Source organism: Abrus precatorius, unplaced genomic scaffold (genome assembly GCF_003935025.1).
Source record: "Abrus precatorius isolate BTA unplaced genomic scaffold, Abrus_2018 Scaffold11, whole genome shotgun sequence".
Lineage (NCBI taxonomy): Eukaryota > Viridiplantae > Streptophyta > Magnoliopsida > Fabales > Fabaceae > Abrus > Abrus precatorius.
Window position 1 is genome coordinate 29,533,098 of NW_020874303.1, and position 20,677 is coordinate 29,553,774.

The following is a 20,677-nucleotide window of genomic DNA, read 5'->3' on the forward strand; positions in this document are numbered from 1 at the left end:
AATTTAGGTTCTTCCATTAGTTTATATCATCTCAACAATTATTTTTTATTTTATTAAATATCTATCAATGTATGTATTTTTATGTAGTTTTTTTTTTCTTCCATTTATAATATCACTCACTCCTCGCATACTAGTGAATGTGCAAAGGGAGTTTAACTAAAACTATAACTGAAAAAAAAAAATAAAGAGGTGGGTGGGGGGGATTCAAGTTGTTGCTCATGACATGTTTTATCATTAATATTACATTTCTTTGATGGCCTATTCAAGTGTTGTTCATGAGAATGACTTGTTCAAGAATATCAACTTTGTTTTTTTATTATTAAAAAATAAGTGTTAGTTTTTATGCCTTGTAAGACTGACACTTAAAATAATGTAACAAAAAATATCACAGATAGAAAAAATATTGCATGAATATCCTATTTTGGCAATTTTTTTATTTTTACTATATTTTGGAAAAAAAAAAAAAAAACTCCCATTTCTTCCCACTTTTTAATTTGTCTAAGATTTGGCCTTTCAATTGAGTACGTGCCATTGATTGACCAATAAAAAATGGGTGGCTCCCCTTCATTGGAAACCCATAATCGGAAATGTTGGTAAAATCTCAGACCATGTTTAATTGGATCAACTTGTAATGGAGGGAAAGAATAATGATGAAGACGTGAGATAGCTCACAAGGGAGATTCAATGTCAATAAAAGAAAAAAAATTCCTTTAAAAAATACAACCATTAGATGTGAGGAAAAAAAGTGGGATATAGGAAAATATAGATTAAGGGTGAATAATTGTGATGAAATTATATAAATTATGAGTTATTTTTAATTGAGCATTATTTTAAATATTCGAGTATAAAATTGATTATACGTGGTTGAATATCGTGATTAGAATAAAAGTGAAGTGAACTTTCTTAAAGGGATTAAACCAAACAATAATTAACACATTGCACATGTTATAAATATTTATGTAGTTACTTTTTTGGTGTATGTTTTGTTCAACAAATAATTAGATATTGCTTTTTTAAGTGCGTAAATATAAATATCACTAAAATAAATTTTACCATTCTTAATAAAATCTTTTTTATACATAAAATCATAAATTATATTTATAAAAAATAATTATTTAACAAAGATAAATAAAGTTGTATACGAGTGAAGGAGGATGTCATTGGATAGGATTAAGATGAATTTATTTTATTTAAAAGTTTACTTTAGTAATTGAATTTTTTTTTAATGAAAACAATGTCATTTAGTAAAATAGCTAAAATTATCCACTAACATTTTTTAAAAACATTATTTTAAGAAGGATTCGAGTTTTCCTAGTTGAAAGCAATTTTTCTATTATTTAATTATTCTTAGTTTATTGATTTAATTTTAAAACTTTAATACTTTCCCGTTATCATGTTATTTGGTGTTTATGATAAGATTAGAATTGACAAAATAGGAATTTTATATAAGATTAAAATGATATGAACGTGATAAATTTGTATATTATATAATATTTAGTGTAAATCAAACATTTAAATAAATAATATTATGTTATTCTAATTAAGATAACAAAAAATGTGCTATAAATTATATATAAACAATAACAATAATTTTAAAAAAAATTTATATATAACTTTTAATCCATTTTTTCTATATATTTGTAAATATAGAGGGTTCCCTATGGAGGATAAACTAGAGCCATGAGCCATCGCACGTGTCGTAAGTCAGAAGCGAACCAATCACCGACTCTCAAATCCGAACAGACTCAGAATTTCCTGAAATACCCCTTACAAATAAGATAATTCCTCCAACAACCCTTCGCTTTTTAGAGCGTTCTTTCTTCGTCTTTCAGTTTCAATTGCTGACGACACAAACCAAATCTCCCAAAAATTATCTAATCTAGGGTTTCGCAATTCGCAAGGCGTAACCCTTGCCTTCCACTCTCATCACCCCAATAATTAACTCTATCTCCCCCTTGATTTTCGCCTTTCGTTCTCTCTCTTTTCACGCGCTTCAATTTGCCCATCTTCATCATTTGACTGCGCTGCGATTTTAGCTTTTGAGTTTTGATTTCTTCGTCACGAGAGTGGTTATTTAAGGCCCCCATAACGTTTTTGGCGCTTTCCTTATACGTGATTGATTCAGATTTTGTTTAATTAATTGCTTTCCACTTTCCGAGGAAGTGTAGGTTTTTTAGGGTTTTAGGAATGGCGAGCGCGGGTGAAGAACAGGTTGAGTATGAGAGTGATCCCGAAGAGGCCAAGAGATCCTTGGCAATGCGGAGGAGGCGTGAGGCCAGTGATGATGAAGAAGAAGCTGAAGGTGATGGAAGAGGAAAAGGTGCAGATCGCCGGATTACTCATTCCGATGATTCCGACGGCGAGGGTGGAGTCGCCGAATATGACGACGAAGAAGAATTGGAAGAAGAAGAAGAAGGGGTTGACGAAGAGGAAGAAGTAGAAGAAGAGGAGGAGGAGGAGGAGGAAGAAGAAGAAGAGGTGGGCGAGGAGAGGGGTGGAGAGGAAGGTGGTGCAAATGGCACAGTGGTTATGGCAAAAGATTCTGATGCTGATGTGAAAGCCCCTTTGGAAGAATCAGGGAACATGGATGATGAAGAGAAGAAGGAGAATGAACCGTTTGCAGTGCCTACAGCTGGAGCATTTTACATGCACGATGACCGTTTCAGGGATAATGCTGGTGCCCGCCATAGGTATCTAAATCTTCACTGGAACCCGTGCATAACTTGTGTTTGGCGTTACGTGGTTGCTTTTAAAATACTTTGGTGATGAAATAACTTGTTTTGTTTTGTATTGTGTTTGTTTTTTACCTTTTGTCTTGTTTAGGCGTATGCGTGGTGGAAGGAGACTGTGGGAGTCTAAGGATGACAGGAAATGGGGACATGATAAGTTTGAGGAAATTACTTTGCAGGAAAGGCACTACAAGGAGGTAATGGTTTTATAGATATGCAGTACTGAGATTTTTTTCTTGCTTCCTGAAATGAAACCTTACTAATGGATTCTGCATTAAATTTAGGGAAGGAGACCTTCTAAGGGTAATTATCGAGGCCGTGGTAAAACTCGAGGTGTTGATCGTGGAGGATATGTTCGAGGTAACAGAAAGGGATATGATAACAGAAGCAATCAAACTCAGGCACCAAAGGGTACTGTGCGTGGGCGAGGGCCCCGAAGGTATGAGCCTACTAATAAAAGCAACGATTCAGTATCCCACGTGCAAAATAAACAGTGAGTACAGACTGTATTTGATATTATTAGTGCATTCATGCTACCTATACATGTCAAGGCTTTCTGATCATAATTTTGTTTTGTTATTTCCCAAGATCTGGGAAGCCACAAGAGAAAACTTCACATGCTAGTTCAGGGAGAACTTCCATCTCTAATTTGGAATCTGATCCTGTCGCTGCTAAGAAGCAAGTATTTGCATCGAATTTGAATTCTGCATCTCCTCCATTTTACCCATCGAGCTCTTCCAACAAAGATATAAATCTGACACCTAAAGGAGATGTCCAAACTGGTGGCACAAGCAGGAACGTTCGCACTGGTGTTGTGGATGAGGGTTTTTTGGCTCAACAAAACAATGCACTTCTTCGGGGAAAGAATGTTGCTGATCATGTCAGCATGGACAAGCTGTACATTGATGGGCCCGTTGCTCCATCTATTGGAAAGACTTTTAACAATTTGCATATTCCGCCACCTGTATCTTCTGGAGTCAATGCTTCTCAGTCTGCTCATCCAAGAGCTCCTGGGAGGGGTGGAGCAGTACCAGTACAGATTAATTATCAGCCTGCTACCTCTCATAATCAAGTCAACAAAATTGATCCAACACAACTCCAGGCTATTCAAAGAACTGCTCCAGGGAGAACTTCAACTTCTATGCAAGCCCCACCTGCTTCACAGTTGGCTCATCGACCTGGTAGTGGGTCTCAACCTTCATCTCCCCCCAAAACGTCTGTCGCAATTAGTTCATTGGATTCTGGAGAAATCGATACAGCTTCAGAATCAGGTAAATCCAAGGGTGCACTGGTTGGGAAAGGAAAGGGAGGTTCCCAGGGTAGTGGAAGGGGCTCTTTTGTTTATGGTGGAGCTATGGGGACTACTGGAAATATGGGTGGTAATCATGGAGATCAGAATTTTCCGGCTTTCTTGCCAGGTTAGTTTTATTTAGCTGTTTTATTGATAAGTATCAACAGTGCTGACTTAGCAGTAAATTTGGATCCAATGTATTTAATGCAGTTCATCTTTCTGCTGTTTGAATATGTTCTCATGCATCAAGTAGAAGTAGTAGCATCATTTGTCTGTGGAAAGTTGAGTGGTTGTATTATTTACTCCGTTACAGACAGTTTTTTGGCAGTGAGTGTCCTGATTTATCAACACCTCCATTGTTTTTTGTGTGTTGTACATGTAATCCTTTTCAGAACAGATGCCTACTTTTGTGTATTTTATTCAATTTTTCTGATTTTCATTGGGCTCTGGTGGGAGGCAGTTATGCAATTTGGAGGGCAGCATCCTGGTGGTATAGGAGTTCCTGCCGTGGGCATGGCATTCCCTGGATATGTTGCTCAGCCTCAACTTGGTTTAGGAAACTCTGAAATGACATGGTAAGATTATTAACATCTGAAATTTATCCGATGTTGAATGATGTTTAAAGTGTTAAATATGTGGAGAATTCACAAGGTTTTAGTGCCTTTGACGTGGTTGAATTCTCCCCCTCCCTGTGTGCATCTGTGTATGATCCCCAGTTGCAATTTTCTTTTAAGGATACTGTAATCATTATCATAATGTATCTTCATAAGTGAAATGTTTTGAGGTTTGTGCAAAATGTCTTATTATTTGTATATATTTTTCTTTCTTTTTTCTAAATTATTGTATTTGTTTTAGTTCCCTTTTTTATTGGAACGCGTATTAATCACTTCCTTTTTTGGCTCAGGCTACCAGTTCTGACCGGTGCTGCAGGAGCTTTAGGGGCTACATACTGTTCACCCTATCTCACTGTCGATGGTGCTTATCATGCTCGACAATCAGGACAGACATCTGCAGCAACTACTTCAAGGTTGCTACTTTTTGTAGCTTTGATATGATTTCATATAATTTTACTATATTTTGCTACTTAGATGCATATTGAACATGTTCAAAATGGTTCTTGCTTTTGTTTAATTTCCATGTTTAGCTTGGCACAATCAGTGATATATATATATATATATATATATATATATATATATATATAGTGTGGGGAGGGAATTTATAATGAAATGGCTTTTCTCATGCTTTTCTTGCCTCCATTAGATTTAATGTTGCTGTAGCTTTTTGGGTGGTTTTGTGATTTCCATTTTCCTTGCAGCAAGGAAAATAATGTGAATAAAGCTAATAATGAGTGGAAGCCACCGCAGAAACCTGGTAAGAGATTGATATTCCTTCTCCATTAACATTGCTTATTTATCCATTACCATTGTTAGTTATTAATTTCTTTTTTGGCGTTGACCCATCTACAGAGTCTGTCAGTGATGAGTTTGGACAGCGACAAAACAAGCCCCGCAGGCAAGTTGAATTGCAAAAGCATTTCATTTTAATGTTTTCTTTTGGGGGGTGGGGGGCCTGAGTATGATTGTGCTGGAATTGTTTTTCTTTGGATTCTAGGGATAATACTACTGGCATATTTTTAATTTTATCATCATAATCTCAATGAACGTGGGAATGTTCTATGCAGATACTCAGAGATGAATTTTGGGCAATGAAGTATTATATAGGATGCAACTTGTTTGAATAAGAAGATAAGGTTTGTTATTTACGCCTTATTAATGTATTTTTTTTCTTAATTCTTAATTGGGTTACAAACTTCTAAGTTTTGTAACTTTTTGTTTTGCAGGCCTTGTTCCTCTTGGTCCTCTGTTCTCCAGCTTTTGTTCTGGAGTACTTTGGACAGCGATATGTTTCAAGAATTTTTAGGTGACTATAGAACTTGTATTCTCGCTGAGAATGTTATTGTTATTGTTCATGGTTCCTCATGTTTTGGGATTGCTTGGAAACGCCTTGTGCTTTATTATATGTTGACACACCTTTTTTTCTTTCCCTATTCCATTTTCTTCCCTGCAGTTATATAACGCCTGTTCATGCTGTCGTCCATTTAAAGAAGTTATTGCAGCTTGACAGGTGGTAGTTGCTTGTGTAATTGTGCGGTAAGGATATAATCTTATCTTATCATAAGTATTAACTGTGCAAACGATATCCTTGCAAATTGATGCTGTGGGAATCATGAAAGTTGGGGGATGCTTTGCAGGTTTTTCTTGCGTTTTGCTTTAGTGAAGCTCGTGAGAAACATAGGCAGGCTTCTCTACAACTATGAATATGGGAAATGAATGATTATTGTTGTGCTGCAATTGATTGCTCGTGGAGTTGAAAACTTTCTCGTGTAAATGGTTTTCTTATTCATCTGCTATGGATTTGTGGTAAAGCACTGAGACATCATGTAATCGTTTTATTTTTTGCAATTCAAGTTAGTGTTTTTGACTGAATTTGATATTCGATGCAAAGGATGCTTGGTTTTGACATTGTTTCAGTTATTGCCCGTCGAAATCAACCATTCCCCCTGTTGGCTCTGCGAGAAATTTGGGCTATAGTGGAAAATGTAGTTTTATCATTTCCTCTGCAAATTATTAAAATCAAGATAAAATAAAAATGTGCTATTTTTTTTGTAAATATTGAAATATTAATAGAAAATATTTTCTTAGACGAGATTTTACTTACTTGAGTTTTTTTTCCCCCTTGGGAAGAGCATGTTCAATTCCAGATGGATTTCTTTCTGGCTTTCGTGTAGAATATAAGAAAATAATAATCGGAACATTCCTTCCAAATTATACGTGGATTAGTAGAACCTAAGCTCCAAGCCGAATGTTGTGCATAAAAAATGGTTTACTTTCTTAAGCATGGAACTTATAAAGAATAAATGAAAAAACAGAAAGTGACGGCTGAAAGTTGAAGATTGTAAGATGCGTGTTTAAATAGAATTAATGATTTTCTGTGAACACAACTGTAGTTATTTGCATTTGACCATCTCAATTAAATTTCACGTAGAATATGAAAAGCTTAAATTCTAAAATAATACTTTTACGATAAAATCTATCTTATCGTCACGTTGGATGGGGTATATATACTTTCCTTTCTCTTTTCCATGCACAACAATCTAGCTAGAACAAAGGACGATTTTAAATCTGTCCGATCCGAAAATTGTTGAGTAATTAATTCAAGAAAATTATATTATTTTGGATTAACAATAAAGAAAATCGCTTTCATTATCCCCAAGAAGAAATGGAGTGGTGAGTGCGCGGATTTATTAATTTTTATACATTTAATTCGTGAAAAGCTTATGTCAAGGATTTTCTTATATAAATTTAATTAAACTAATAAAAATTATATCAATAATTTTATTTAGTTAATAATGTAATTTTTTTAATTAAAACAATGTATTAAGGTTGAACTCTTCCTATATTTATATTTTTACATAATAAATTTTTGTATTATTTACTTAAAATAATTTGTGTAAAAAAGAACTAAAGTGACAGTGGTGAAAGGAGGGTCAAACGCCAAAGGAATGTGTAGTAATTAGTATCGATCCAACGGTTAGAATGTTTGAGTGAGACCCACCGACGGTGCAGGTTAATTTGGGAACGATAACCCGCTTAACCAATAACAGAAAATCTTCACACGTGTACGATGCACGTGGTAGTATCCATTTGTCTCGGATTCAGACGCTTGTCTCTCTCTGCCCCTGTTGAACTTGGCTGCCTCAACTGAACCTAACTCACAGAGTGACAGTGTAGAAGCGTCGGTGATGAAAGAGCGAGTTCAAGAATCTCTGTTCAAAGTGAATGTATGAAGAAGCAAAGACACTGAAACACAGATCTTCAACTTCAAAAACAGTCAATCCATGTAATCACTCTTTTTTCTCTTCTTTACTTCCTCTGCTTCTATACATTGTTAATGCTTTTTCCATATTCTTCGTTCGTTGCTTAATTCACTTTCCTTTTTCGTTACGAATATTAAATAAACAGAAACTCTACTCTGCTTCTTCCGAATTATATAGTTCCATTCTTTTTCCCTTTTTCTTGCAAAACTACTTCCTTCTTTCTTTATTTCGTTTTTTATGGAGAAATTATATCTTTCTTGTCTTTCTGGTTTACTTCTTCAAACTAGTGTTGGCGCTTCAAGCATTTGGTTGAATTAGTGATATGATAGTTCGGGAAACTGATGGAGGAAAGCATCAATAGAGGGGAATTTCAGGCTAGTTTGGCTAAGCCTTCTTCATTGAGGTCTGGTGGTAGTTTCAAATCAACCCTATCTGGAAGATCAACTCCGCGAAATTCTCCTTCGTTTCGGCGGCTTAATTCCGGCAGAACACCAAGAAAAGAAGGAAGAGGTAGCGTAGGTGGTGCACTGTGGTTTAGGAGCAATCGCTTACTTTTGTGGTTGCTTCTAATTACCCTCTGGGCTTATCTTGGATTTTTTGTTCAGTCCAGGTGGGCTCATAGTGATAAGAAGGAGGAATTTTCTGGCTTTGGAACTGGACTGAGAAATCCTGACTCCGATGCTGAACGGATTCAGCGCCGTGATTTGATTGCTAGTGATAATTCCTTATCTGCTATTAATGAGACAGTTACAAATAAACCAGGGATTAGTAAAACTATAAATGTAGCTTTGGCCAAGAAAGAAAATGATGTTCCATCTCGTCGTAAAACAAGCTCAAAGAAGAGGAGCAGGCGATCAATACATGCTTTGAAAGGTAAATCGCGCGGTAAGCTGAAACCAACTACTGAAGTTAAGAACAGTGATATAGAGGAGCAGGAGCCAGAAATTCCTACAACCAATAGTACGTACGGATTGCTTGTTGGTCCATTTGGCTCAATGGAGGACAGGATTCTGGAATGGAGTCCTCAGAAACGTTCTGGGACATGTAACAGGAAGGGGGACTTTGCACGACTTGTTTGGTCCAGAAGATTTATCTTGGTATTCCATGAGCTTTCCATGACTGGAGCACCCCTCTCAATGATGGAGTTGGCAACAGAGCTTTTGAGCTGTGGGGCTACTGTTTCAGTTGTCGTGCTTAGCAAGAAGGGTGGTTTGATGTCAGAGCTTGGCAGGAGACGAATCAAGGTACTTGAGGACAAAGCAGATCTCAGTTTCAAAACTGCAATGAAGGCTGATCTTGTCATTGCTGGTTCGGCTGTCTGTGCATCTTGGATTGGTAAGTGCAGAACAAATTGAATATGCTTTGGACAACTTTATTCTTCTGAATACTCGTTGTCAATATAATTTGTAACATCTAGGCAGTTTATATAATTTGTTGCTGCAAGTTTGTAATTTCACTCTTCAACGTGTTTTAATAGAACATCATTGTCTTATATATTTTCAGAACAATATATTGAACATTTTCCTGCTGGTGCAAGCCAAATTGCCTGGTGGATTATGGAAAACCGGCGAGAGTACTTTAATCGTTCAAAGGATGTCTTGGACAGAGTAAAGATGTTGGTTTTTCTTTCTGAATCACAGTCTAAACAATGGCAAAAATGGTGTGAAGAGGAAAGCATAAAACTGAGATCCCAACCAGAAATTATTCCATTGTCTGTTAATGATGAACTGGCATTTGTAGCTGGCATTCCTTCAACACTTAACACTCCATCCTTTAGTACTGAGAAAATGGTTGAGAAAAGGCAATTGTTGCGAGAATCAGTTCGACAAGAAATGGGCTTGACTGATAATGATATGCTTGTAATGTCTCTGAGTAGCATCAACCCTGGGAAGGGCCAGCTATTACTTCTCGAATCTGCAAGCTCAGTACTAGAACAAGGACAGTTGCAAGATGATAAGAAAATGAAAAAATCATCAAATATAAGGGAAGGTCTATCTACCCGAGCTAGAAGACATCGTATCAGAAAATTGTTGCCATCTTTGAAGGAGGGCAAAGTAGCTTTGAATGATATCTCAAGCAATTCTTTAAGCAGGTTACATGAATCTGAAAATAAAGTATTATATCTTATGGTTGTGTAATATCCATTTTTTTATTTGTTCCACTGATTATGTAAACTTATGACTTTCACAGAGGGAAACAAGTGTTGCCTAACAACAAAGGAATACTGCAGCAATCTCTCAAAGTTCTCATTGGTTCTGTTGGATCTAAGAGTAACAAGGTGGATTATGTTAGAAGCCTTCTAAGTTTCTTAGAACAGCATCCAAACTCCTCAAAATCAGTCTTGTGGACTCCAGCCACAACACGGGTTGCCTCACTTTACTCTGCCGCAGATGTTTATGTTATAAATTCTCAGGTAGGTCTTGTGCAAACTTCAAACTAAAATATGTATAAAGTAGCTAGTAAAATACTTATACATGCATATAATTTAAATGTAAGTATGCTTATATATAAATATTACAATTGGTTCAAAATTGCTTCATCATGTTGGAAATATTGTGATGTTGGCTGTAAGTTATTTGTTGAGATAGATGGAATATATATATATATATATATATATATATATATATATATATTTATTTATTTATTTATTTATTTTATTTTTTCCCTAATGTGGAATTCCATCATATTATCTTGAAGACTTTAAGTTTGTACCTTATCTTAGATGTTTGAATTTTGACCAGGCCTGTTCAGTTTTCTGTGTTAATAAAGTAAAATATTTAGTAAGTAATTAATGAAATTGTTGTAAATAGCAACGAATGCTGGTTTTGGCTCTGTTTTCTGTTGACACAAAAAAAAGTATTTCGTTTTACAGCTTGACAGAATTGCTGAAACTACGCATTCCAGATGTTACCTTCATTTAGAGTCATTGAATTAATTATAGAAACATTCTTCAATGTGCAAAGCTATTAAACTAATTAACAAAATGGTGAACAGGGTCTGGGAGAAACATTTGGACGGGTGACTATAGAAGCGATGGCGTTTGGTCTTCCGGTATGACTTCCAACTTTCTTTCCCATATTCATCTCATGTAATGATATATTCCGTTAGTTTCATCCTTGATCTTCAGAATATCATTACTTATTGACTTTAGAAAAGTAAAATTTTCCTAGATTACTGCTCTCTTGCGGCTGGCCATTCTTGTTTCACAATACTTGATATGTTCAACTATCAAAATCAGGTTCTTTGAATACTGCATACATGTCCTGTTATACATCTAAACTTCCACCTATAAAGAAGGTTTTATGACATGCCATAACCCAAAACTATATTTTCTCCTTAAATCCATCATAAACTGAAGCATAGGATAGCAAATTGGCTTTAGTTGTGAAGCAGCAGCAATTGGGGATGGATCTAGTGTGGGGTTAATTATCTTTGCTTTGCTTCTTTCTATTCCTTATTCAGTGAAGGCAGTTGATAATCTCTATGATTTTCATTGTCTGTGGAGCAGATTCTCGGAACAGATGCTGGGGGAACACAAGAGATTGTTGAGCACAATGTCACAGGTCTTCTTCATCCTGTAGGACATCCAGGGAATCATGTCCTTGCTCAGAATCTCCGGTTTTTGCTTAAAAACCAGTTAGCAAGGAAGCAGATGGGGGTGGAAGGAAGAAAGAAGGTGCAGAGAATGTATTTGAAGCAACACATGTATAAGAAATTTGTAGAGGTTATTGTCAGGTGCATGAGAAGCAAATAAGTGAAAGAACTGCTTGGTGCTAGCAATGCTCCCAATTCTTTTATTGGATTACATGTTCCCGTCACTGTGAGTCTCTTTGTACCGAGTGCAATTCTTGTGCCAATTTATAAGATACCCTGCTCCTCTGTTTTCTTTTATCAGGAAATAATTTTTTTTATGCCTTTCTGAAGAGCAATATTCAATCATGTTTGAGTGCATATCAATACACTTTCCTCTCTTACGACATTCTTGTTGCCTGCTGGTGACACATTCGTTTCAAGTTAAAATGAACTAAATGCAGTGCATAATAGAGGAGAGTTTAATTTGTTTTAAAATTAATGACGATAATAAAATCGACAAAACTGAACAAATTTGATAAAAGGTGAAAATGCAGTTATTGCCTCCTTACGGGCTTCGAGCCCCCTTTGCTAGAAATAGTATCACTTTATCTTTTGGCACTCTTTATACTCAACTGAAAGGTTAATTCTATAGTCGACAATCAAACTATGCATTAAATCATTAAAAATAGAGACAAGATCATGGGGGTGTCCTAACTGTTGAAAATATTTTTAAAGGAGCTTATTAAAAATATCTTATAACTTCCATATGCGGCTTTTGTTTAGTTCAATAAATTTCTTGCTATAACTTATTAAAATAGGTTATTCAGATTCAAATACAGGAATTAGTGATTTATTTAATCAGATACATAACTATTTTGTTTATTTATTAATGTGTATCGAAGTTGTAGAGGTCTACTTCATATGATGTGAAATATTGTCTTTTGATGGGAAAAAAATGTAGGCAGGTAGACAGTGTTCATGTTTTTCGTCACACAAGAGGTGAACTTGATTGAAAATCAAATGATTCGGGCTACTACAGTCATAACTGATGAATATAAAGTTATAAACCTCTAGAATGAATACCTATAACGTCTTTTTTCTGGTAAAAAATCTATAACTTTTAAAATCAGAAAGAGGCAGCATGTTTCAGCAAATATCGGAGCTCTGTGGAAGCAAAAAAAAATTTTTTGATGAATTAAAAAAAGAAAACAGAGGACACACTGTCTAGTGTAGAAAAACAATTCAAAATAATTGAGATCATATGTTAATTTTTTAAAGCAATTAAAAGCCACAGGCGAGGTTTTTTTTTTTGGTTGGTATAAACGCTAATGTTTTCGCATTAATTTCTTTTTCAAACATATCAACTATAATTAAAATAAGCAGGCCATCGTTGCGATCAACGTACGTGTCTAAGCAAATTTTTGGCAATGACACTAATTGAATATAAAATAATACATGACTTCAACACAAGAATTCGCTGATACTTGACTATTCTTTTCTCTCTCTTTTTTTTAATTAAAAAAAATCTTTTCATGACAATTGACCTAATTTTCTATTTATTTGTACTCAAAGGAGTTGATTCATGAAACAATTCTATATAGAATAAGTTATATATACATATAAAAATATAATTTTTTATATTATAATTCTAAAAACTCTTTCACTCAATTTAAATTTTTTATTTAATTTATATTTAATAGTTATAATTTATTATTTTATTGACCGTTAGATATAAATTAAATAAAAAATTTAGATTAAATATAATTTTTTTAAAAATTTATGCTAATATAAAAAGATCTTTTCTCAATATATATATATATATATATATATATATATATATATAAATTATTTATCAAATTTTTATCGTATCTATGTACATATTAATTAGTCTCTTCTATGTTTACTCATATTACAAAATGTATTTTCCACTAACATGAGTTGGTCTAACTAATAAGGAATTGGCTTCTTTTAAACAGTGTATTTACTGAGTTTTGTTAAAAAAATAAAAGTGTCAAAAGAGTTTTACCTTTTAAATGAATATATCTTAATTTTATTTGGATTAGTTAAAATTTAATGTAATTGTAAAAAATTTAGAGCATATTTAATTTTCTTTTTAAAAATAATTTTATATTTTAAAAAATAAAATGTACGTATAAATTTATACTATATTTTATTTTTAAAAACATAAAACTAATTTTAAAATAAAAATAAACATGTTTTTAATATCCAAAATTATATGTTAATTTCTCCATGACAGAGTAAACAACTTGAGTACTCCAACTTTTTAAAATTATATGTTAATTTCAAGAAATTCTAACATACATACATATATATATATATATATATATATAAAATTAAAAAATATATATTGTATGATTTAAAAAACCGACACGACAACGCATTAGTCACCGTTTTCACGAAAATTCTTTGGTGATATTTACGGCTAATCTTAAAATAAAATAAAATAAATAAAATGACCTCCTTGTCGTTTCAAGAGAGATTGTCTCCTTGGCAAAGCCAACGACCAAAAAGGTATTTAAAAATAATGAAAAGAAGACAAAAATGTGTGTTCTAAACTCCTACTTAAAGATACAAATGGAATCCTTCTATCGGCACAATCAAATCTCTGAAATTGGCGGGAGAGCGAGGAAGAGAGATTTTGTTGCTCACTTCACTCGAGTCCTCCTTGCATGTATATATATAGTTAGCTAATTAATTATCATTAACATGTCACGTATTAGAAAAGTCATAGGAGGCCTCAAGCCTGCGTTTCTGATGGTGGTGGTTCAATTTTCTTATGCTGGGGTTAGCATTTTGTACAAAATGGTTGCAAATGATGGCATGAGTTTGAGTGTCCTTATGGCCTATCGCTTTCTCTTTGCATCTCTTTTCATGGTTCCTCTTGCCTACCTTGTCGAAAGGTGACATTTTTTAAACTAAGCTTTTCCCTTCAAAATCATTTTCTCATTCAAGTTAAATTCAATTTTAGTTTTCCAATGCATGTTGCATATTTGACTCCTTATTCATTTGTTTCCTTTTTGGTTAACAAAGGATTGCGTGTTCATTTTGAAGCAAACATTTTAGGAAAACTATAGAAATTAAACATTTTAATGATTTACGTATGTATAGTTTCAACCACTCAGTTGTTTTTATAAAACACAACTAACGTTGTGGATTATATTTATGCATGCTTCTACAGAAAGAGCAAGCCACGAATCACAGTACAAGTACTCATTCAAGCATTTCTTTGTGGATTATTTGGGTAAGTTGAATCCATGTTTTACACATATCCGAATATACTTCTAAAAATGCCCATACCATACATAATGAAATTTTATATATATACTAAAATGAAAATTTGTCATTTCATAATTGCACCATCAGGGCATCCTTACAACAAAATTTGTTCGTGGAAGCAGTGGCTTTGGCAAGTGCAACATATGCTACGGCCATGTACAACCTCATTCCTGGTGTTACATTTATCTTAGCCGTCATCTTTGGGTAGGGCCCATATTCTCCATATATATGTTGTGTGTGTATAGTATGTATATTTATATTTATATGTGCCCCATATAAATTATATCCCACTGGTTGATTGATTTTGTAATTTCAATTAATGCTATTCTCAGATTAGAAAGGCTGAACATTAAAGCATCAACAGGGAAAGCCAAGGTGCTTGGAACTGTGATGGGAATAGGTGGAGCCATGATGCTCACATTCTGTAAGAGCACTGAGATTCACATCTGGTCAACGCATGTGAACCTGATGCGACATCTACAGCCACACGATGTGCCTGAAACTCAAGTTTGGGGCACTTCTCTTGCTTTGGGCACTTGTGTATCCTATTCAATATGGTTGATAATTCAGGTGAACTTCACTTCCTATAAACACCTATCAGAATAGTCTGAATTATACACAGAGAAGTGTGAGATTCAACATATTTTTACTTATATAAAAAATTATAAAGAGCATCAAATTAAAAGTCAGATTCGTCTTTTTTTTTTTTAATAAATTTTACCTAATAATAAGTTACTTTGAAAGAATGTATTAGAGAGTGTATTATTAAAACTTGAAATCATATATGTTTTGTGTTATGGATTACAATATAACTTTTATTTTGTGTGTGGTAGGCTAGGATGAGCGAAAAGTTTCCCTGGCATTACACAAGTGCGGCATTGATGTCAGTGATGGCCTGCATTCAATCAATTATATTTGCTCTAGTGATGGAAAGAAAAAACTGGAGTCGTTGGAAGCTTGGCTGGAATATCAGACTTCTCACTGCAGTTTATACGGTACATATAGTTCCCTTTATATTTTATGACCCTTAAAATTGAGTCAACAACTAAAGTTTATATAAATCTTAGCTTAATGTAGAATGACATGTTTGTGGGTAATTAAATCTGCATTAGGGTGTTGTGGCATCTGGACTGGCTTGGGTTCTCATAACGTGGTGCGTGTGCTTAAAGGGCCCACTTTTTGCTTCAATTTTCAACCCCCTCTTCCTAGTTCTAGTGGCCATTGCAGGGTCTCTGGTGTTGGATGAAAGGCTCCAATTGGGAAGGTTCATACATTAATTTCACTGATATCACTAATTTGTTAGGCCTTATTGATATAAACTGATTTTATTTTATTTTTGTTTTAAATTACAGCATAATAGGTTCATTATTGATTGTGTTGGGGCTATACACTGTCTTGTGGGGTAAAGGAGAAGAATTTAAGAGAACTATCAAGATGAAGCTAACAAAAGGCTCATTCGAAGTTGAATCATTGGAGACAATTACCAAAAATCATGCAAATGGTAAATGTTTTGAAAATGATAATAGTGACATGAATTCTGGTATTACTGTTACTACCGTAAAAGAAGGAAAAGGACAAAGTGAAGTGGAAGATGCTTCAACAAATGGGACCGGAGAAAATAAAATTAAGGAAATTCCAATTGACTATGAAGGACCAAAAAGGTAGTGCCTAGCTAGCTAGTTAGCACTCCATAGCAGTGTGGCATGATGAAGAAATGAAACCAAAGGAAACTTAGTTATGCTCACCAGAGAAGTTCAGAATAATATCATTTTTGTCTTAATTTTCTCTATAGGACTCGAAGTATTGATTGTAGAAACCTATGAATGTTGGAATTCAATAACTAGCAGTTTCTATTACTATATGTTTTTCCCCTTTTGCTAAGTGTATGTTTTAAATTAATTCCTTATGAATCACTATACAATTTTATCTTATACTATCCAAAGTCTTCGTGGCAAATATTGTCTCTTTATATGCATCGTTAAACTGCATCTGCAAATCCTGTGTGTATATTAAAAAATATTGTGTATAATAAATAAATTTATTTAATGTAATACCAACTTAATTATTTTGACATTATTATTCGATATTCCCATATATTAAGGTAATATTAAAAATTTTAAACTCTCAACTAATAGCCTATCAAAACTTCTTAACTTATTTATAATTCATTATGGTATTACAGGACTGTGTAATCTTATACTATTTTCATTCTTATTTATCTTTATAAAGAAAAATTTGTTTTTATTTATCTATCTACATAAAATTTTAAGATAATATTAATGATTATTTTTTACTGATATTCTTTTGTTCATTATTTTTTTTAGTAAACTAATAAAGTATTTATACTGTTTGAATATCTGAAGGTGAAAGAGAGATAGTGTAATAAAATAAATAGAGAGTAAATTAGTAATTTTATTAAATCATATTTTTTAAAAAATCAAATATCTCGATTGAAGTAAATTATAATATTAAATTAACTATTAAAAATCTATGATAGAATAGTCACTTTACTGTACAATTGCACTGGAAAGAAGACAAAAAAAAAAAAAAAAAGCAATTCAAATGCTTTTACAGTAAAATAACAGAAACACCATCATTAAGTAGTTGAACTGCTTTAATAAAAGTATGGATTAAGTAATCTATACTTTCAATAGATTACTTAATCCACATCTCTAATTTATAATTACAGCAGCAAATGCTAAGCTAAGGGGGAAAAAAAAAAGATGTCAATTTACAAGTTATTACTTCTTATCTCTACATTTCATCTGGTCACTTTTTGTCTCTATCCCTGGAATGCTCAACCTATGATCCAACTTGGAGAAAATTTGTTGTGGACACTTGACTTATGCAAGCGCCCAACTAGTGCAGCCTTCACACTAACAGCATATTGTTTTGACATTTTTTAGTGACTTTTTTGTCTTACTTGAAAAGGAAATCATTTGTTCAAAAAAGACCCTTCACAGCTTACTCAACCAATATTGTGGATTTATACAAGATAAGTTTTATTCATAAGTTTAATTATAACTAAAATCAAGGCTAATTAGGCACGAATTAGGACGGGTTTGTTTGATTGAGTTAGAAAATTTGCAGCTTTGCATTCACACGGAAGCATGCGTTGTTCATCGATCAGAAATCATGTAGTTTACCCTGAGAGAATAACGAATTAGCCTTGATTGAGCAGACACAATCTGTCAACCCTAATTATAAAAGAAGACCCATCAGTTATAAGGATGTGACTCGTTCCTGTGCTTTTTTATTAACATTCCCTCAAATCCGCAATAGTATGTTGCTAACGAGGAATTGATGTTTGTTTTGTATTATTTGTTACGTTTAATATAAGCTTGTTGAGAAGGAGCAAAGAATTTGGGAAAATAAAACAAGAAGGATTGGTTTTTTATTTGTAACATTTTTGTTTCTAATAACCCTAAACAAAAGGATAAGTGTGTAATGCACTGCGATTAATGAGCACACCATAGTCATATATATATATATACAAAACTCTTTAAAAGCCAGCGAAAGAAAAATGATCAAGCTTTTAGGAGTAAGCACTAGGAAAAGCAACCAAATGAAAACAAAAATGTTGCTTCATCTATAATATATATATATATACATATAACCGCGCCAAAACAAAACTTAAGCCTTAAATTTCCAAAAAGCAACCAGACAGTACGTGGCCCGTGTAGTCATCTGGGCTCAGCATTTTAGCCCAAGCACCACTCTTCAGATCCAACACAAAGCCCACATGCGGTTCCCCGAACCCACTCGACCCAATCAACAACAGCGCTCCTTCCCACGCGCCCACGCACGCAACGTTCCTAATCTCAGCCGGAACCTTCGCCACCGTTCGCCACGCGTTACCATGCAAAGCCACCACGTCACCGCCCCTGCACATGTACATTCTCCCCTCCTCCGCATCACCACCGTCCACGCACGTGCGCGGACACGTAGCATCATCCAAAAACTCATCCTCCACGGGGCCCCACTTCCACGTGGCAACATCGAAAGCCTCGGCGCTACGCTCGAACCGCCCCTGCATCTCCGTGCAGTAACCGCCAACGACGCAGAGCGTGCCGCGGCGGAACACGGCCTTGCACTCGTCGCGCTCCCTCGCCATGTCCGGGAGCGTGACCCACACGTCCCTTTCCACGTCATACGCAAACGCAGATCTCAGCGCGTTCTTCTCCTCGTCGTGCCCGCCCGCAACGTACACCGTATGATCATGATCAGACGCGCATGCGAAGAACATGCGTGGCCCACCTGGCATGTCGGCCCCACGGCGCCACTTGGCCGACATAAAATTGTAAATAAAAACCGAATTCGACGCTTTCCACGAATCTGGGTCCCACCCGCCCATTACCACAAGATCGTACCCGACTCCTGCTATTTGACAGAACATGGGTAACCCGGAAGCGAATTCGGGTGCCGTGGGTAACTCACTCCATGAAGCGGTTTTCGGTTCGAATATGCTGAGTCGGTAAACCGGGTTCGTGGTGGCCTTGACGAGTAAACCACCACCGCATTTTTCAGAGTCAACTTTGGATTGGACCGTGACGAGGATTTTCTGTGCGTGCCCCGTGCTCCTCCTCTGACGGCGGAACTCTGGCAACTGAATCTCCGTCTGCCACCCTTTGCAGACGGATGCAACCGCCGGAAACTGCTCGTACGAAATCCGAATTAAACAGTCTCGGGCTACGTCCTCCGGTAGACCTGAAATCAATTCCATCGTAGTTTGTAAAAGAAAGATCAATTGAGTGTATGATTGTATTAGAGACGACCCTTGAACATTGAGATAGCAGAAAGATAGGGTTTTTAGCTGAAAGCTTGAAACTTGATTGAAGGGGTGTAAACGGTGCGAATAGAAGAAGGGGTTTTGGAGGTTTATGGAGAAAAGTTGAATTTTGAAAAGGAGAATCTTAAAACATAAAAAGGACTGTGGATCCAGAGATAATGGGGTGATGTGTATGATATGGCTTTTATAGGAACGACACTGCCACTCACACGCCGTTTCAGATAAGTTTTGAGTGATATTATTATTATTCTGAACAAAAAGAAAATTATAAACTGTGGGTGTTCTAGAAGGTTTTTAGGAAACCGGCAACTGGCGAAGTGAAAGGGAAAGGAAAAAGCAAACAAGTGTTGCCAATGTCGTTTGGCTACAACCAATAGTTGTTGGTTTTAATTTCATTTTCCCTTAGAAAGAGAAATTTCATTAAACAAACAAACATAGTAAAATACTGATTTATATTGTGTGTACATCGTTAATACACTAATTGGTGTTACTCACTCACCTAGTAACGTGATTGGAGATTGACTTTGCAATTATTGTGGGCCAGTAGATTTCCGTGTAAACCGTGTTTCGATTACTTGTTTAATATTTTGTGTGCTAGTATTTATCTTTATCTTTTTGCGTGTGCAACATGTACAGCCGTAGAAACAACTTGAACGTCACCGGCTAACACAACCGTCCTTTTCACTGTCAATTTGATTCTTTTTCGGTGCAAACAAATAGACCAAACGCACCAAATCACCAATCAAGTTTCTCGATACATTATCGGCACTAAGAAGGAGCGCAGACCGGACCAAGGATTAAACTCACACAACTTGGATAACAATTGTTTTCATTATTCACTATAAACTCCTTTTATAAAATTTTATTGAAAAACAATTTCATTATTCCTAACTATTTTTGCTCACTTTCATCAAAGTTTGGCAACATGGGTTGGATTGGCATGTTGGAAACTTTAGTGGGGCCCACTTCTCTGATAAGAGGGATAGGAATGAAAGGTTTCAGCCCAAAAGTCCAAACTAGAAATCGCTTTGCTGTCACCTCTCTTGCTATTTCAATTGCATTGCCCATTCTTATCTCTTCTAGAAAAAAAAAAAATGAAAACTACCCATAATTTGTTTTAT

General features: G+C 35.0%; 4 protein-coding genes across 6 annotated transcripts; 3 read left to right on the forward strand and 1 right to left on the reverse strand.

The window, feature by feature from the left end:
* The first annotated feature begins 1,807 nt into the window (after window positions 1-1,807).
* Window positions 1,808-6,734, forward strand: LOC113856664 (protein MLN51 homolog). 3 transcript variants are annotated; one of them, XR_003502911.1, is made up of 12 exons: window positions 1,808-2,690; window positions 2,824-2,926; window positions 3,014-3,222; window positions 3,318-4,147; window positions 4,481-4,595; window positions 4,925-5,047; window positions 5,336-5,391; window positions 5,487-5,532; window positions 5,702-5,770; window positions 5,861-5,940; window positions 6,088-6,170; window positions 6,272-6,734. XR_003502911.1 is itself a non-coding variant. In XM_027488609.1 (10 exons), the coding sequence occupies exons 1-9, from the start codon at window positions 2,188-2,190 to the stop codon at window positions 5,727-5,729; spliced, it is 2,013 nt and encodes a 670-aa protein (XP_027344410.1). In that variant the 5' UTR covers window positions 1,840-2,187; the 3' UTR covers window positions 5,730-5,770; window positions 5,861-6,503. The 3 variants fall into 3 exon arrangements, 1 of the variants encoding a protein (XP_027344410.1); XR_003502910.1 differs by having other exon boundaries at window positions 1,840-2,690; window positions 5,487-5,770; window positions 6,272-6,717; XM_027488609.1 differs by having other exon boundaries at window positions 1,840-2,690; window positions 5,861-6,503.
* Window positions 6,735-7,755: 1,021 nt separating this feature from the next.
* LOC113856663 lies at window positions 7,756-11,844 on the forward strand. The gene is made up of 6 exons (XM_027488608.1): window positions 7,756-7,920; window positions 8,185-9,232; window positions 9,401-9,989; window positions 10,088-10,310; window positions 10,892-10,948; window positions 11,406-11,844. Exons 2-6 carry the CDS (start codon window positions 8,239-8,241, stop codon window positions 11,649-11,651), a joined length of 2,109 nt encoding a protein of 702 aa, XP_027344409.1. The 5' UTR covers window positions 7,756-7,920; window positions 8,185-8,238; the 3' UTR covers window positions 11,652-11,844.
* Window positions 11,845-14,197: 2,353 nt separating this feature from the next.
* On the forward strand, window positions 14,198-16,432 carry LOC113856022 (WAT1-related protein At1g68170-like). Its single transcript, XM_027487643.1, has 7 exons — window positions 14,198-14,391; window positions 14,670-14,732; window positions 14,855-14,971; window positions 15,100-15,337; window positions 15,601-15,762; window positions 15,880-16,031; window positions 16,120-16,432. Exons 1-7 carry the CDS (start codon window positions 14,198-14,200, stop codon window positions 16,430-16,432), a joined length of 1,239 nt encoding a protein of 412 aa, XP_027343444.1.
* A 794-nt stretch (window positions 16,433-17,226) lies between these two features.
* Window positions 17,227-19,769, reverse strand: LOC113855396 (F-box/kelch-repeat protein At1g80440). Its single transcript, XM_027487027.1, has one exon. It carries the CDS (start codon window positions 19,488-19,490, stop codon window positions 18,408-18,410), a length of 1,083 nt encoding a protein of 360 aa, XP_027342828.1. The 5' UTR covers window positions 19,491-19,769; the 3' UTR covers window positions 17,227-18,407.
* Between the last annotated feature and the right edge of the window lie 908 nt (window positions 19,770-20,677).